The 18,722-nt window shown below is 35.8% G+C and overlaps 1 protein-coding gene across 2 annotated transcripts; it reads right to left on the reverse strand.

The window, feature by feature from the left end:
• Positions 1-503: 503 nt before the first annotated feature.
• Positions 504-18,450, reverse strand: acox1 (acyl-CoA oxidase 1, palmitoyl). Of its 2 annotated transcripts, none has more exons than XM_051112128.1 (14): positions 18,219-18,450; positions 17,396-17,555; positions 11,941-12,101; positions 10,932-11,039; positions 10,666-10,785; positions 9,500-9,615; positions 8,868-9,037; positions 8,546-8,708; positions 7,413-7,603; positions 6,589-6,765; positions 5,908-6,013; positions 4,101-4,244; positions 1,405-1,611; positions 504-1,288 (listed from the first exon to the last, which is right to left on the reverse strand). In XM_051112128.1, the coding sequence occupies exons 1-14, from the start codon at positions 18,325-18,327 to the stop codon at positions 1,238-1,240; spliced, it is 1,983 nt and encodes a 660-aa protein (XP_050968085.1). In that variant the 5' UTR covers positions 18,328-18,450; the 3' UTR covers positions 504-1,237. The 2 variants fall into 2 exon arrangements, with proteins under 2 accessions (XP_050968085.1, XP_050968084.1); XM_051112127.1 differs by lacking the exon at positions 11,941-12,101 and adding an exon at positions 16,325-16,485.
• Between the last annotated feature and the right edge of the window lie 272 nt (positions 18,451-18,722).

Raw genomic sequence — 18,722 nt, forward strand, 5'->3', positions numbered from 1 at the left:
TTCAAGATGACATTGCACCCCAAATCATCACAGACTGTGGAAACTTAACACTGGACTTCAAGCAACTTGGGCTATGAGCTTCTCCACCCTTCCTCCACACTCTAGGACCTTGGTTTCCAAATGACATACAAAACTTGCTCTCATCTGAAAAGAGGACTTTGAACCACTAGGCAACAGTCCATTTCTTCTTCTCCTTAGCCCAGGTAAGACGCCTCTGACATTGTCTGTGGTTAAGGAGTGGCTTAACAAGAGGAATACGACAACTGTAGCCAAATGCCTTGACACGTCTGTGTGTGGTAACAAACCTCATTTCGATTAATAAAGTATTTCTGATTCTGATTTGACTACCATAAAAGAGCCGTTCAGAGTGAATTTTTATTAGGTTTTGAAAAGAGGTGAAAATATCATCTAACTACAACATATATATCTTTGAATTGTGGTTAGAAATGCAAATTGCAATACCGACATTCATAAATGAAAGATCAGCTATTTAAACAGCACTGTAAATGTTGATTTATTCCTTTATTAATGTAGCAAAAGAGTTGAAATAACAACAGTGTGGAAAACAAAAATTATCAGCAAACAAATGATGTCACTATGTAAATGGTGTAAATAATTGCAATAAAACTAATATTGCATACAATACTAATACGGTACATTGATTTGGATTGTCGCTACAAAAAAAAAAAAAAGAAAAGAAAAAGAAAAAGAAAAGAAAAACATTCCTGACTGAGATTCTTAAGGCATGATTTTAAGAGATGCTAAGATGTCTGACCGTCAGATTATTCATTATTCAGTAAATAATCAGTTCAAACTCAAAAATTATTCAGAGTATGTATATTGCAATATTCACTTTGAGTATTTCATTAAGTTCGTGACCAAGAAAATTATCCAAATATGGTCTCATAATTTGAATTTGAATCTGAAGCATCATGGGTATGTTTACTGTAACATTACTTCCTCTAGAAAATATTATAAACTACAAGAATCTATACAATTAAAAAGTAATTTAAGTGGTTTAACTTGAAATTATCATTAAGTGCACAGAGAAGGCAATCATGGCTTACTGCTCTAAATAATTCGAATACCATATCCATTAAAAATTAAATAGAATCTCTTCACTGACAAATTTCTTTTCTACAGTAGATGACCAGAAAACCCAGTGGTGGTGGAGAGCAGAGCTAGTGGTATTAGTTTTCTTGGACAGGCTCTTCCCTTTCTCCCATAAAGGCACTTCTTACAGTTTGGATCGTAGTGGCTTTAGGTACTTGTGGTGGGACTCGTGCACCTTAAAAACAAACAAATAAATGAATAAATGCGTGAAGTCATAGGTTCTTCTGAAATATTTAACATGCATCACCATAAATGAATACAATACACACATCAAATGCACTGAATATGCACCTGAGTATGGTTCAAAGGCGACTTCTTGGCCCACTCAAACATGTGCTCATAGACGTTGCCATCATATCTCCCCAGAGCAGAATTAAGCATCTCATCACGGTAGTCAAAGGCATCAACCAGAGCCACTGCATTGGGCCTCAGCTCTGAGAGAAGACCCTTCAGCCTCTGTGAAATCTGAGCCAGCTGAGAAACACTTAGCAGACCAGCCTGACAAAGAAAAAAATGATCAGGAACAGCTGTTCCTAGAACACAAATGTTAAACTTGAAGTCTGTTTATCTAGCACTCTCCATATCCGGGGCATTCCACAAATCTATGAGGCACAGATGTGAATCATGAGACACAACCCATGAATAGGATATTCTCATTCCAGACAGCATTATATTAAACAAAAAATATGTCTCAGAGTCAAATTGTTTTTTGTCCATTTTACCAGAACAGAAAGACTGCAAATGGGTGTATCTGCCTCAAATTAATTTTTTGTCAACTTTCAGGAGTACACTAGCACATAAAACTTCTCAAAGTAACAAATATGGACTAGATGTCACAATTTTGATATAATGGGTCTAAAGTTTGGATTGAGTGGCAGAGAGTGTACACAGCAATCAAGTTGTCATGCAAACATGCACACTCTCAAAGCACCGGCTTCACTGCTCCAAAACTCTCTCTCTTTCTCTCCTTCTCTCTCCTTGCTCCCTTAATCAGGGGTCGCCACAGCGGAGTGATCCGCACAGCTGATGTGGCGCGTTTTACGCCGGATGCCCTCCCTGCCACAACCCAGCCCTGATAGTGCACTAGCTTGTGCATCCCCAGTGCTGGGACACACTCAATCACTCACTCATTCACACACTATGGTCAGTTTAGATGGCCAATTCACCTATACTGCATCTCTTTGGATTGTGGAGGAAACCGGAGCACCCGGAGGAAACCCACACAGACACAGGGAGAACATGCAAACTTCTGGTTCAAGTCTCAGCCGAGGGACCATCTTGCTGTGAGGCAACAGTGCCACCCACTGAGCCACCACGCCACCGCCTTCACTACTCCAAAACTAGATTGCACAAAATATTTACCTCCATATCACCTCAATGTGATAGGTGCAAGATGGCAGAAGGGTGACTGACACATTTATTTTGGTGTTGTCCTATTTTATATGACTTCTGGTCAAGCATTTTTTAATTGTTTTTTAAAGTGCTGCAAAGTTGTGAAACTGACAGTGCACGATAAATAAAGTTATTGTCTATCAAAAAAAAGAGTCGGCTCACAATCGCCTGAACAAGTCGTCAGGAATGCGAATCTTATTCTGTTGAGGCTATACGTCACGAAGTAACACGTTTGTATAATGTCCACCCACATTCACGTCACAAACAACTTGCCCGCCCACAAACACCGTAAAATTTCCATGTGGTTTATGTCATGTCGAGAAGACGCTGTATCCTACGCTGTGAAAGTAAATTTGTTTTATACGCGGTAGACCACTCATAAAGGACTGCGCCATCTGACCAATCACAGCAGTGAGGGCTCACGGAAAGGAGGGGTTTAGAGAGACTGATTCTTCGAACTGCTTTGCACGAGTCATTTACGAATCATTCAGAAATTAGGTCAAATTAAATCTATTTTTGGAGAAAACTAAAGTGTTTTTTGACCTTGCATACATGTAAACCTGTTTTAGGAGACTCATAAAACAATATTAGCAACCTTTAAAATGGCATAATAGGAGCACTTTAAGGACATTTTTAAATGAACATTCAACGTGACCACAAATTGGCTATTTTTGGATAGTTGATGTTGATAGTTCTGAGTTGATGGGTACTTTACCTCATAACTACCAGCAGGCTCTAATGGTGGGCATGATTGCTGCCAAAAAGGTAATACTGCTTAATTGGAAATCTTCACAGGCCCCTTGTTTTAAGAGATGGCTAAATGAGATGCTACATATTATTGAAATAGAATGGTTATGTTTTAGTAAGCTTAGCTCACAAAAAAGATTTGAAGCCACATAGGGATCTTTTTTTAAACTATTTGGGGGTAAACTAATGATTGTATATCCTTTAACCCCCATTTCTTTTTTACTGTACATTTATTTTCCTCTACTTTTAATATTATCTGATTTATAAAGCAATTCTGAATATTCTTTTTACATAATATTTTTTTACATATCTTAATTTTTTCTATAATTTCTCTGTATACATTACTGAGGCAGTTCAGCTGTTTTTTTTTAATTGTCGGTTGTTGTTGCTTTTTCTTGGTGTTTAACAAAACCTTAAAACCATACTTTTTTTTTTATTATTCAATGAATTAATGAAGTTATCTGCATCTATATAAGAATGCAATGAAGCAAAACTATTTTTTGGGAACCAGAACCAAGCTGACTGAGCAAGCTGAACCTTAGGCTGCAGTATGAGCTTCTTGTCTATTAATAAGCCTAGAGCTGAGGAATAATTCAAAAAAATGTCAAATTCATTCAGTATTACTTGATCTAATCTATCTCAATTACATTTAAGTAAAAATGGCTGTGTTGTAGGCACTATTACAGTCCAGTATTTATGTTCAAATAATGAAGATTTCTGTCCCACTCCAAACTAGTTGCTGGCCCCTGCTTGGCCACCCCTCTAAAAATATCCTGGCTAAAAATATCTGCCATTGTGGGTTGGGAAAATTTTAAAAACTAAATGTGTTTTGTACTGTATTGTATAACCTGTAAAAAGTCTCCAGAGTTCTGTGTGACTCCATGAAGGGCATAAAGCAGAGCCAAACTGCAAAGCACAGAGTGAACAGCTGTATCCCCAATCTCACTAAGTTTAGCAGAAAACAGCTCCACCACCACATAATGACAATGGGCCTGTAGAGAGACAATGAAGTGGAATTTATCAAAACACAGCTCTAAAACAAATTCTGCACTGCTGAATCTGTACAAATCTGTTTCTTCTGTAATTAAATTATTTAATGGGTTTTGTATACTGAAACAATTAAGCCATGTTCACACTGTCAGCCCCAAATCCAATTTATTGTGTATTCATATGGAATCTAATGTAAATGATTCACTGGTTGCAATGTGTATTATAACTGTTCAGATCCGATTTGTGTCTCCCATGGTGTGCTTTTGTTTTTATGGAATATCCGCATTCTGTAGCAATAATGTTGGGTTGGTATGCCTATGCCAAAAAATAACAATAGCAAGAGTTTGCAAGATTTGGTCTAACAACTTGACAGCATGTTGCTGTTGCACTGGATTATTATGTCTAATGTGTCAGTGGCAGACATGTAGACAGCTGGAGTGTGCAGCTTAAAGAAGTAGTTCACTTCCAGAACAAAAATTTACAGATAATTTACTTACACCCTTGTCATCCAAGATGTTCATGTCTTTCTTCAGTCGTAAAGAAGTTATGTTTTTTGAGGAAAACATTTCAGGATTTCTCTCCATATAGCTGACTTCTGTGGTGCCCGCAAGTTTGAACTTCCAAAATGCAGTTTAAACGCAGCTTCAAAGGGCTCTGAACAATCCCAGCAAAGGAAGAAGTGTCTTATTTAGCGAAACAATCGATTATTTTCTAAAAAAAAATTACAATTTATATACTTTTTAACCTCAAATGCTTGTCTTATCTAGCTTTGCGTGTACTCTCTGTATTACAAGACAGTTAGGTTGAAAAACTCCCCTCTCATTTTCTTCTCTAACTTCAAAATCGTCCTACATTGCAGTTTTACTTTTTTTTTTTTGTAAAGGCCATTTGATCTTCTTTGCACGTTCACCTAAACACTGGGTCGGTACTACTGCAGCGATGTTTTTCAATCTACCCTAACTGTCTTGAACCGGAATACACAGAGACATGAACATATTGGATCAAGGGGGTGAGTAAATTATCTGTAAAGTTTTGTTCTGGAAGTGAACTTTTAATTCCCTGTTGCCGTCTCTGCTTGGTGTGTAGGCCAGCAGTCTACTGTCATTTTCCGCTCAACTCACACTTCGCAACAACACAACTATGTTTCCGTAAAGACATTCAGAATGTTTTCTACAAACACTGCCTTACGCATTTACGTTTTACGTGACATGAGAAAGTGACATAGCCAAAAAGCTAAATTCAATTAGAGTGGTCAGACTGAAAAGGATTTCTAGAAATGTAATTTGTAAACATTTGTAAAAATCATATTTCTTTCTTTTTTTTTGCCAAATATAGCTTAATATGATCGGATTCCAATCTGAAAAAAAAAAAATCCGATTTTGAGTGACAGTCTAAACTAGGCTCTAATTAACAGGTAAAAAAAAACTGCATTAGCACAGGGATGTCCAATCTTGTGACAGCTGAGCTAAATACCTGATAGGGCAGGTAGGCAGCAAATCAGCTGCCTAGGTTTTCAGATGTACTCATGTACCTAAGATCCTGATTACCTTAGTTTAGGTGTGTTTAACTGGGGTTGCAGCAAAACTTTTCAGGCCAGTGGCCCTCCAAGATTGGACACCCCTGTTTTAGCATTATGGCTCAAAGGTTAATTTTTAGAGTCCTTACATCAGATGCTCTGACTAGATCAATGGAGCTGTTGTTCCAGGCGTCCTCATTGCTCCTGCTGTGCTGTAGCTCTGCTTGGAGGTTCTTAGCTGCCATTTCGACTAGCCTGTGAGCATTTTTTAAAAACATTCTCAAGTCTCTGGAAAATTCTATGTGCTACGTGTGCTCACAGTTTTAAAGGGGTCATCGGATGCAAACTTCACTTTTACATGTTGTTTGAACATTAATGTGTGTTGGCAGTGTATGTACAAATCTACCTTATAATGATAAAAATCCATGCAGTGGTTTTTAATTAATCTGTAAAAATAATATCCCCTTTTTCAAATCGAGCCATTCTCAGATGCCCGTCGGTGTGACGCCGCTCCCACAATAGTTGATTGGTATGAGCGTTTTACCTCAGATCAGCTGTAACAGTCCGACCTCCATTGTTTCAATGCCAGAGCAGGGATGTAAGAGAATATCTCCGATTGAGCGATTTTGAGGTAAAAAGGGTGTTGTTTTCCACAATCATTGAAAATTTTTAACCAAAGTATATTATAGACTTTTCATTAAGACCCTAAAGAATCATATCAACTTGTGGAAAATGGGCATCCGATGACCCCGCTAACAAAGGTTATCAATGGCAAATTTACTACCTGTGTTGAAAAAAAAAAAAAAAAGTTTTTTTTGGATCCAACTTACTTCGCAGCTCTGAATTTGTATGCCTCCACAAGGCTGGCCAGGTCATTAATATTGACAACAGTGGGCCGTGAGGACACAGAATGGGGCTGTATCCTGCTCTGAGGTTCATTCAGGTATGAAACGGTGCCAGTCAACTGCTGGCCTGCCCGTGCTTGTTTGTAGCTCTTCATCAAATACCTAATCAACAGAACATGTTAGGTAACAAAAGTAGTACAAATCAGTCAGTTCATTGACATACATGGAAATTTTCTTGAACATTGTAATTACCTTTATATTATTTTAAGGGCAATTTTAGAAACTGAAAATAAAATATCTAGAAAAAAAAACTTATTCACACAACATAACACTATACTGTACATAGACATTATATACCTTTTTAACCCCTACTGAAACAATTATTTCTATTTCTGTTCAGCTTAAAATAATTTTCTATTCTATTTTTGTCTGTTTTTCTGCCAGACTGTATCATTTCTATTTTTAATATATATCTCAGCTAGCCCTCTCTCCAGACTCTTCAGTCAAGTGCAATCTTTAAAACAATATTCAAAATGCACAAATGCGGGCCAGGCCAGGCAAAGTAAAACATTATTTTTCGCAGGAAGCAAATTTAGTCTGTCTAAAAACAGCAAATAATTTTGTCCGTTGAGAATTCTAATTCTGACAGGAACACTTCTAATTTGTTTAGACGTTTGTTATATACAATAACTAGAGCAACATCCACATGACAGCTTCAAATGTTATTTTTAATTGTGAAATTAAAAATCGCTACATGAAATCACAGACATCCATTTTATTCTTTGCAACTCAAAATTTGTTTTTTTTACCTAGCTGTCTGCAGCATCATAACCGTATTCTCTCCCTTGTAAGTGCAGGCTGGTGTAAAGGTGACATAGATGTCAGGTAAACTGCTGCAGCGGGAGTAACCATGACCACCACATGACATGCGACAAACCTCAATTCCTGCATTTGCCACCCAGGTGGTAAAAGCTTTCAGACCTGCAGATAGGGCATGCAGCTACAGAAAGAATAGAGTGGAGAAATACAAAAAAAAAAAAAAAAAAAAAAAAAAAAACCCACACAGATTAATCAAGACACTGAAATTGAGCTACAAAGCATATGCAAGCACATAAAACTCATGAACATGTATAAATTATATATATATTTTTAAAGGGGTCATTGGATGCAAACTTCACTTTTTCATGTTGTTTGAACATTAATGTGTGTTGGCAGTGTATGTACAAATCTACCCTATAATGATAAAAATCCATGAAGTGGATTTTTTTTTAACTTTTTCAAATCGAGCTGTTCTCAGATGCCTGTCGGTGTGCCGTCACACCGACAGAGGCCGCTCACACGATAGTTGATATGAGCTCTTACCTCAGACCAGCTGTCACGGTCCATTAACTTTCCTTGTTTCGATGCCGAAGCAGGGATGTAAGTTAGACAAGAATATCTCAGATTGAGCGATTGAGGTGTTGTGTGGATGTAATAATGAACATAGTGGTCGTCATTTACTCCCGACATCTGAGCCGCTGAAGATGCAGTGGATTACATTTGTTTGTGAATGGAATGCGCCTCCCAATTTACTTATATCCGTCTATGTTCACGCAAATCATTCGTGATGCAGCTTCACTTAAAGCAGAAGTGTGTATAAGCATTTTTTTATGAATCTTTGCGAACGCCTTTCCTTATAACATGGTAGTTAGGAAGTGTAGCGGCTAAACACGGCTAAATGCGGCTAAAGTAAAAAAGATTGTCATTCCACAGAGAGAAGAGAGGGGCGGGGCGAGCAGAGCTCATTTGCATTTACAGGAACAACACCTTAGAATGAGATGATTTTTGCAGAGCTCATTTTGACAAAGTATATTAGACACTTTTCATTAAGACCCTAAAGAATCATATCAACTTGTGGAAAATGGGCATCCGATGACCCCTTTAAGAACATATTTCTGCATACCTCTGGCATCTCACTGAAGTCACCCTGATTAATGTCTCCTGAGATGCGATGGTATGTTTTACTCATGTATTGCCCCACAAAGTGGAAGGCATAGGCAGCGGCCAGCAGAGGAAAGAGTTTATACTGCTGGGTCTGATAGTCCAGGATCTGTGGTTCTGGTTCTCTAAATGAAACAAAAAGAAAAGTCATTTAATTCACCTAAAATATATAACATATTTATATGTATAAAATATATACATACACACACACACATGCTATAAATGAGCAAAAGTTTCAAAGGAAAATACAACATTGTATGTGTTTGTGTTTGAGAGAGACCCACCCTGGGCGTAATTCAGACTGGTGTCGGACTGCACTGTAACGAATGGCGATGGTGCAGGACTTGGATAGTGCTCGTGCTGACTCCCCCACTATCATGGAGCGAATAAACACCATGGTGCCATATGTGAGCTTATCACTAGGAGGCCTCACATACGTACCATCTGGCTCAACCTACACAAACACATATACCACAAAGTTTTACGGACAGAATGCACTTGAGCTGGCATAAATACCATGTACACCAAGTGCTAATTCATCTTATTTCAGCATGATTTGTAAATATTAAATTAGATTTTGTCTCTGTATCTTGGAACCCAGTTAATATAGTTTAGGTTAGAAAGATTTATTAATTTCTGTGCAGGAGAAACTCACCTGCCACCATTTCAACTACACATCACAAACAATACAAAACAGCTCAACAGTACATTCACAAAATAAATAAATAAATAAAATAAATAAATAAACAATAGAATAATTCTAAGGCTTCATTTAAAAAAAAAATGCAGCAAACATAATTGTAGACAGTTTAAAATTAGAGATCTTCCCTGATTTTGTTAACAAACTCTAAACACAAGCACAAACACAATTATTGTAAACTTTTTTTTTCTTTCCTTGTGGATAGGATCTGCTCACCTTGGCATACTTCATCAGCATATTCTCACGTGGAATCCTGACATTTTCCAGTTTCAAGTAGCCATTATCTACCTCATCAAAACCAAATTTGGGGCCAATATCACCGACCACTACACCTGTTCAAACACAACACAGATCTGAAAAAAAAAAACAGGCTTAACTATTGCAAACTTCATTCTGTACACATACATACAACACACAAATCAGATTAACAAATAAATGATGAAACATCTAATCATCTAAATGTAGAGCTGTTAAATTGAAAATAAAAAGTTTGCATTTTATGAACATTGCCAGGGCAAAAGATTTGAATAATAACAATAAATAAAAAATGTTCAGTGTTTGGTGGGGGGGGTATATACTTACTGTTTGCTATGCGGCACTCTTATGTTTATATATAGATATTTGACTAGAAAGAGCTAAGGGTGTGATCTTTCCAGTTCACCATTTAGCAAATTTTGTGGAGTGATAGGTCCTTAGAGGATTTTTTTTTTTGTGAAATTAGCGCCTTTCACAACCACCGCTTCCTCTTACAAATCTAACAAATAACCATGTACAAGTTATTTCTGTTCTTTTTCAAATGGTGCCACAAAAGGGTCATTTGGCTAAGATTGTAATTACACTACAAAAAAAGTTGTTTCAACTTAAAATAATTTGTTACCCTGCTGCCTAAAATTTTTAGTTAAGTGAACTAAAATATTCTAGTTTTCACTTAAAATAACATTAAGTTACTTAAAATTTCAAGTTGACTAAACTAAAAATTAAGGCAGCGGGGTAACTAATTATTTTAAGGTGAAACAACTTTTTGGAACAATTTTTTTTTACAGTGTACTAATGCATTAAAACTTACCAATCTTGATCTGGAAAACAATGTTTTAAACATAAGCTTTAAAACTGCACTACTGTATAGGATCTATGCAAGTCGAATGAAAAGGCTTTTTGGTCCAGTTACACAGCATAACTTTTCATAGCAAGCGAATGCACATAAAACACTCAACTTCACCAGAAAAACGTACTTCTAACCATTAAAAATGTGCATTGGCCTATGTATTGACATACAATTCCCATATCTGAAAGGCAACAAGTGATTGAAAAATTTAGTGGAGAGTGATATATCTGATATACCTGATATCATCACACAAATATACCCACTCAAGATTCTGTACCTGGCAGTGGCATGTGTGTCTTCATACAGCGAATGGGTGTGATAAAGGCATGCAGGCCATGACACTTGCCCTGAGTGTACAGCTGAGCCAGAACTATAGCATGATTTGAGGTTTTACCCACTACAAAGACAAATAAAGAGGACACATAAATAATTAACAAATAAATAAATAATCATAATAATAATAATAATAATATGTAATCAGATGTATACAGTGCTATCTTATATTTAACATAAAATGATGTGATTTTAACGTAGCTTACTCACATCCACCTGGCCACCATTTAATAGAGGAGATTGTTGGACTGTTCAAAACAAACTCTTGGGTGGAAGGGTCATAAGTAGCAGTGGTTTCAAGACCACGAATGTGTGTACCTAAAAGGATGTAATATATGCAAAACAACACAGACAACTGTTACTACAGATCTAATACAAGTAAATCAAAGTGAAATTCAGTCATATTTAATACAGTTACAAAGTCAAATATTGCCAGTTATTGAAACAATTATCGGGACTGAGCAAATGAACATGAGGAAAATACAAGCTCTTATCCCCTTAGTGGTTCAGTGTAACAGCATTTATAATATTTCAGTTTAAAAAGCATGAAGGTAACCCTTGTAGGTGTCTGACTTTTTTGGTAACATAATTTATGTTTTAGTTTTATACAATTTGTTTACTGTCTGTAAATTGCTCAGTTACAAGTCAACTCTATCTTGTGCTGCCACTCAGTGTGAATTCCTCCAAATGTTAGTTGGCACTACATACAACAATACAGACACAGAGCTAATAGTTAAGAGTTAAAAAAAAAAAATTCTGGCAAGTTTTACTTAAAAGAATTGTGCATCCAAATGCTCTAAAAGAAAATACTGATTGTTGTACACACACTGTTATTCACAGTCATGTGTCAATTCACTTTGTTAAAGGCCAAATCTGACCTTTTTCTATATTCCATATTCCATGATAGTACCCTATACACACTCTCTCACAGTACCAGTGAATTTTTTTTTTAACTTAAATTACCTTCTCCAGATTGTATTACAAATAACAAATTTTTAACAAACAATTAGAGAATCAATTGGCTATCTTTAGCAGATAACAGCCAAACACAAACGTAGCATTAATTCTAAAATGGATATCAACACAGTTGCAAAAGGTCTTACAAATGTGCTGCACTTGTAGGTGTAGGTGCACTTGCAATCCACTAGTATGTAAGACCACGTAATCCAATGCAAACCAGTGCCTCAGTATAGAAGTAAGTGAGTGCCAAATTTGTTACCGTGCCCCATCTCAGTCTGCGCGTAGGTGCCAATAATCTCCAAGTTCCATGCCGGCATGAAGAAAGCTTCCAGTTGTGCAGGTGAGGATTGGTTCAACAGCGTCGGCAGGAACATGCCCAAGTGCAGGTCAAGGGGCTCTGGACGCCCCCGGTGCACACAGCTTTGGTAGGTCAGGGGTCAAAGTGAGCGGAGTATTAAAAAATAAAGGTGCAAGGAAGAGATAGAAAGGTGAGTAGAAAGAGTAGAAAAGCGGATGATTTATTTAGACAGCAGAGAAACAAACATGGGATTAAATATGAAATTTAATTAAAAGGAAAAATTATTTCAGATGACATGTAGGAAGTAGATTAAAAATGTGGAGATGTATGGATATAGATGAACAGGAATGGGATTAAAGATAATGGGTGAAAATGACAAAAACAAAAGGAGAGAAATCATTTAAGCAGGTCATGCAGATTAAACATTGGATTTATTAATGATTTCAAATTCTATTAATTTAAATAAATAAATTATAATAACAGTAAAAAACTTGTGTAAAATGTAACTGCATAAACTTTATTCCTTAAAAGCATAGTTTTAGGCTTGTGGACTCGAGTTGCATGACTTGGACTTGAGTCCCAAATTTGATGATTTGTGACACAACACAATTAAATAAGACCTGCGACTCAACTTAGATTGACAGTATTGACTCACAAGGCAAGACTTGCACTGGACTTGAGCTCTCTGACTTGGAAAGTCTTTATACCTTCTAAAACCAAAGATCACACTTGTATAATTAAAGCTGCCTTTCCGCTTTGGCTGGCACTGAGCCAGAGAGAAACTCCACATAATGTTTATTTTATATTTCATACATTTAAATTGATAGTTGACACAAAAATGAAAATTCTGTCTCCATTTACTCACCTTAAGTTGTTAATAACCTGCAAGAGTTTCCTATTTCTGTTGAGCACAAAAATATATATATATTTTATAGAATGTTGGTAACAACAACTGACAGTAGCCACTGAATTCCATTCTCTTGTTAAGTCTGATGTCACACGTCACATCTTCCGTGACTTCCGGGTCCAAAAGCTCCATCAGATGACACAAGAAAACAACATACGGTGCCAACTATACACTCACAATTTGATATAATACTACCCTTTAACTCCATACCGAAATCCCAGATAGCCAGACAATGACAATATAAATAAAAAAAATCTAAAAATTATTTGTGTTTGGGACACTGTGGGCACGGAAACTGTAGTGTACACCGTAAATGTGAAAACGTTTAGCTTAAATGTTTAATATGAATAAACAGTGCTCATAAACAGCTGCTGAGAGTTTGGACCTGGAAACAACATTCGTTGGTGCGTTCGTTAGATGCATTACGGCACCACTTAACAAGCCCATACCATGAAATACTATAGAAGTCAATGGCTATCAGCAACTGTTTGGTTACCAATATTCTTCAATATCTCCTTTTGTGCTTAACAGAAGATAGAAACTCATACTTCAATTTTGGTTAAAGATGGTTAAATCTAAATACACTTCAGGACCAGTGAAAAACATTTATAATACACTGATGTCTAAAAGACATTTTATTCATGTCTAATGCACATTGTGCAGGTCTCCTCCCTGTTCACCCAGCCACTCACTTTCATGTCCTTCGGGAGAAATTAATGAATTGACAGGTTGTAAATTGAAAATATCTGTAAAAAAGATATTTTCAATAATCAAAGCTCTAGTGTCTCAATTCAAAAAAAAAAAAATAATAAAAATTCACATATTACATATTACCACTTCAGTGGATGGCATCACAAGCTGCTTACCAGTCACCTGCAACAGAATACTAACACTGTGTCTACACTGGATGCAACCATTGTTACCTGGTTGCAGGATTTGTGTGAAAAAAAAAAAAAACTGTAGTAAACGATTCATTTTCCCAATATACTTTTTCAGATCCACAAAATCTAAATAAGTAATAATTTTTATATTTCATCACACAAGAAATTGATCTGGGAGGTCAAACATATTTTAAAAGCCTTCCTGATATAAATTACTATAAATTTATCGTAGTAATTAATAATCTGAAAATAATTTGGGTAAAGAGCACTAATGGCTTGCAAAACAATAACTTGATGCCACCTGTAGATAATTCACCCGAAAATGAAAATTCTGTCATCATTTACTTACAGTGAAGTTGCTCCAAACTTGCTGTATGAGTTTCCTTCTTCTGCTGAACATAAAAGAAGATACAGCTAATAAGGGCAACCAAACAGTTGATGGTTGCCTTCGACAGTACGGAATAAAAAATACCATAGAAGCTAATGGGGACGATCAACTGTTTAGTTACACATTCTTTAAAATATGTTTTGTGTTTAGGAGAAGAAAGAAATTCATTCAGGTTTGGAACAACTTGAGGGTAAGTAAATGATGAAAAAATGTACATTTTTGGGTGCGCTATCCATTTAACACTGGTGCTCTTCAATGGCAATATTATAAAAAAAATAATTAAAAAAAAGACACAGGACAAAATTTAAACCTCAGACAACTATTTTATGTAGGCAAAAGACAAACCAGTATACTACTTAAATGTGAAAAAAAACAAATTTTCTGAAACTGTTTACCAAGATTTTTTTCAATAATATATTTCAAATCACACTAAAATAAAAACTAATTTAGATCTGTCTATCTAGTGAATATGTATATTTAAGACTAATTAAAGAGTTTATTAAAAGGTTTAATACTGTCTCTCACATAACACTCTAAATCAGGGGTGGCAAACTCCGGTCCTGGAGAGCCGCAGCCCTCCAGAGTTCAGCTCCAACCCTAACAAAAACTCACCTGCCGGTAGCTTCCTAGTAACCCTTGAGACCTTGATTAGCTTGTTCAGGTGTGTTTGATTAGGGTTAAAGCAAAACTCTGCAGATCTGTGTCTCTCCAGGACCAACGTTTGCCACCACTGCTCTAAATGTTTAATTTTGAGAGAGAGAGTCAATAGGGTCACTCATCTGCCCCATATTCTCAGCAGATACATTTCCTTCCTCTCAATGACACTTTGTACAAAGAAGCTAATATTCTCTTCAATACCTGCTGCTCTTTACTTCTTACAGACTTATTCTCTTACATTCTCACTAATCATGGATCCCTTTCCAGTCCGTCTATCAGCATTGCATGCTAAGTTGCTAACGCTTTGTGGTTATCCCCCTCCTACCTCAAATACTGAAGCCTGACTGCATTGCGACAATGTTAATCAGTGTTTATAATGTTTGTAAATGTTTTGTTATATTTACTGGTATTTAATATACATATAAATTAATGCCATTGTTAGCAATTATAAGGTTCAAAGGTGTTTTTAGAGTAAGATTGATTTTTCTTTCATGAGATTACTCCCTCTTTTTGGCTGGGTTACGTTTCTCCTAGTCATAAACTCTAGGGGGCAAGGCTTCTAAACGGGGGTGTTTTTAGGGGCGTGATATTCAAATGACAATTTTTTTCTGCCACCACATTTATCAACGTACGATGAGATTGGCGGCATACGAATGTTTCATGAATCACATGTGAACTGTGTCGTAAGTTTCTACGTTAGATTGATAAATGAGGCCCATTGTGCTGTCTAAATCTAGTTTAAAATTTTTAAAGGATTTTAAAGATAATAACAGTTTTATTTTTTACTGTGACTAAACTCAAATGTGTATTTCTACCCAGACAGAAGCACACCATCTGCAGAGAGAAACTACTCAACTACACCAATACAATCATGTAATAACATCATAGAGGATTGTGAAAATATTTAACTAATTCACAAACATGTTTTCAAATGGAACTCATTTCATGGCATATATTTTGTGTTTTTGATTTGTTTCATTTCTGTATGCAATTACTCATATTCGATATTATCATTAATTAATCCACTTAGCTAATTACTGTTACAGCACTGTAATTTTTGCTACAATTTTCTGTGTCAATCAAGAACACCTAATTCTATATAGCATTTTCAAAGAATGGTTATTTATGGAACCTTATAAAAAGGTTCTATTTACCACCAAAAAGGGTTCTGTCAGTGCAGAAGAACCCTAATTTGGTACTGTTTAGAACCATTTTTCTAAAAAGTAAGTATCAACTATAACTGGCAAGTAACAGATTTAATAGAAAGACAAACACTAAAAGCAAGACTAGACTTAGCAGTTGAGATAAACATAAGCCGTGGTTGACTTGTTATGATAATGTCTGTATGATTAGTAGACAGTAAACAATTAGAACATGACCATATTCAGCTGTCAACACCTGCAAGGGTCATAATTAAATATATCCACTGTTAGCGCTGAACCCGAACAGTACAACATTTTCAATTATAAAAAAAGTACATTTCCCATAATTGTCTGAGTGAGAGGAACTGACCGTGCCCCAACTCTGTCTGAGCATAGGTGCCTAACATATGGAATGACTTGGCTAACGGGATCCATTTTTTGCACTGTTCAGCTGTGCACTGGCTGTTTAAGGTGGGAATGAACATGACATAATGGACACCTAAGGGCTCTTGATACACACCCTTCGCAATACTGCAGGATAAGAACAAACAAATATAAAACTTCAAACAGAGATACATGCACATATGCAGTTACAGAAATTTAAACTGGTTTTCAGAAGTGCTTTTTAAAGGCAAATGTATTTACAAATTTATATAGACCTGCTTTTAATTATTAATAAATTAACAGTAAACAATAGCTGCATTGGTTGAAATTAATAACATAAAATGTGTATTATAAGTAAACTTTCAACCATGCTTCAACTATTGCAGTTTGAGAATAGGAGTTGAGTTGGTAAACTTTAATTCTCTTTAGTCCCCTTTGACACACTTTTATTCTGAGACCTTTGCTCAGGCTGCCTATGCAAACACTTTGGAACTTGCCTTTGACAGCAAATTGTAATTAGCCTTCATGCTACTTTCAAGTTTTTTTTTTTTTTTTACAGCATCATACTGTTGGTTTAGTGAAAAAGAATCTACAAAGTTACAACGTAATGTGACACATTTCTTAATACATCTTTACTAGATTTCCATTAATTAAAAAAAAAAAAAAAACTACTGATAAAATCTAACGAATCAATCTAATGAACAGGATTTTTTTTACTCCAAATCCAGAATGTATTGTATGTATCATAAAACCAGCAGATGATTCCTTTAGCAATGTAGGCACTATGAAGGAACAGCTGGAATGAAGCAGGAATATAATCCAAACATGACGTGTCATATGATTACAAAGATCCTGGGACAAAGGTGACAATAACACCAGGGCACTTATTATTTACTTTCATATTTTTCTTTCAGCTTTCAACTACTTTCAATTAACTTTCATATTTTATGGTAAAGAATGAGTAGGCCTGCCCGAGCACTGGACTGGGAGTTTTGTTTTTATATGAACCTCAAAACTTTGGTTTTCTATCCTCTATACATCATACAAGTACACATACCTCTTGTAGGAGTAGATCTCCTCTGGATCAGAGATGCCATACTCTCTAAGCTTCAGAATCATCTGAGCACTCTTCCGCACTGCTGCATCATATCTCTCACTGCGGGAGAGGAAGTTCAGGTCTTCATGCTGGAAGTCTGGATCACCAATAACTAGAGACTCTAGGAAGTAAAAATAAAGCACAACAGGTGATAAGTGCCATTTTTAACCTAATTTTCTACCTTGATGTCTCAAACTACCTGGTGTAAAAACGTTTCTGGTTGAAGAACTAAGATACAGATATAGATATAGAGGTTCATCTTACACTACTTAACTCTAAATCTCTCTTTCATATTTTAGTGATACACTATACAAGTTATGTTAACTTTAGAATAGATAGCCCAAATTATGACAAAAGAAAAAAAGACAAGATAATAATAACAATAATGTAAAGTAAATATAAATATAATGTAAAGTTACTTGGTATAAGAATCACCATCACCCCTAAAAGTTGACCTAAGTTTAAATTTTTTATCTAAATTATACGTCATTTTCATGAAACACAAACTGTACAATAGAAAATAAATGCACAGCAATAGTCTGCAGGAAAAATATATAGATAGATAAATAAAATAAAACTGCATTTTGGGGAAAATGGCATGTCATTTTCAAGAAACACAACCTTTACAATAGAAAATAAAAGCACAGCAATAATCCGCAGGGAAAAAAAAAAGAAATTGATAAATATCCTGATAAATATTATTAATTAATTAATTACATTATTATTATTTTATTTTTGCATTCTAAAACAACTGAACTATATATATATTCTGATCACAGCTGACCTATTTCTCTCCTCCTGCGTGTCTTTTCTGCACCACCATCCAGTATGTTCGTAAGGATCTCCGGGTTAAAAGATGCATTTTCACGTTCACGGCTAATATCAGGATTCATGGCTGTTCTGTTGGACTTCCTTCTGGACGATGTGCCTTCTGCTTCGTGTGCTTTTATTGATATTATATTACGTTTCAACTCTGGCCTACTATTGGGGTTTGTTACTTCCTTGAAGGTGGGCGAAGTTTGACGTCAGGTGTAAGTTGACCAATAGAAGCGCTGAAATTCGTTATCAAGTCACACGTGATCCAAGTTTACAGTTACGCTTTCTCCAATGATAGAGCCGGAGGTTGCTATCTCAAAGGCAAAATAGTCATAATTCACAAAAAACAAAAAACACAAAAAAAAAACAACGTTTTAAGATCCATACCAAACGGGTAAATTACGTCCCTTAACCTTTGCATTTAACGTACTGTTAAAAAGGAATGCTGAACGCAAAATAAATAAAACCTAAA

This window comes from Labeo rohita, chromosome 6, assembly GCF_022985175.1.
Source record: "Labeo rohita strain BAU-BD-2019 chromosome 6, IGBB_LRoh.1.0, whole genome shotgun sequence".
Taxonomy (NCBI): Eukaryota; Metazoa; Chordata; class Actinopteri; order Cypriniformes; family Cyprinidae; genus Labeo; species Labeo rohita.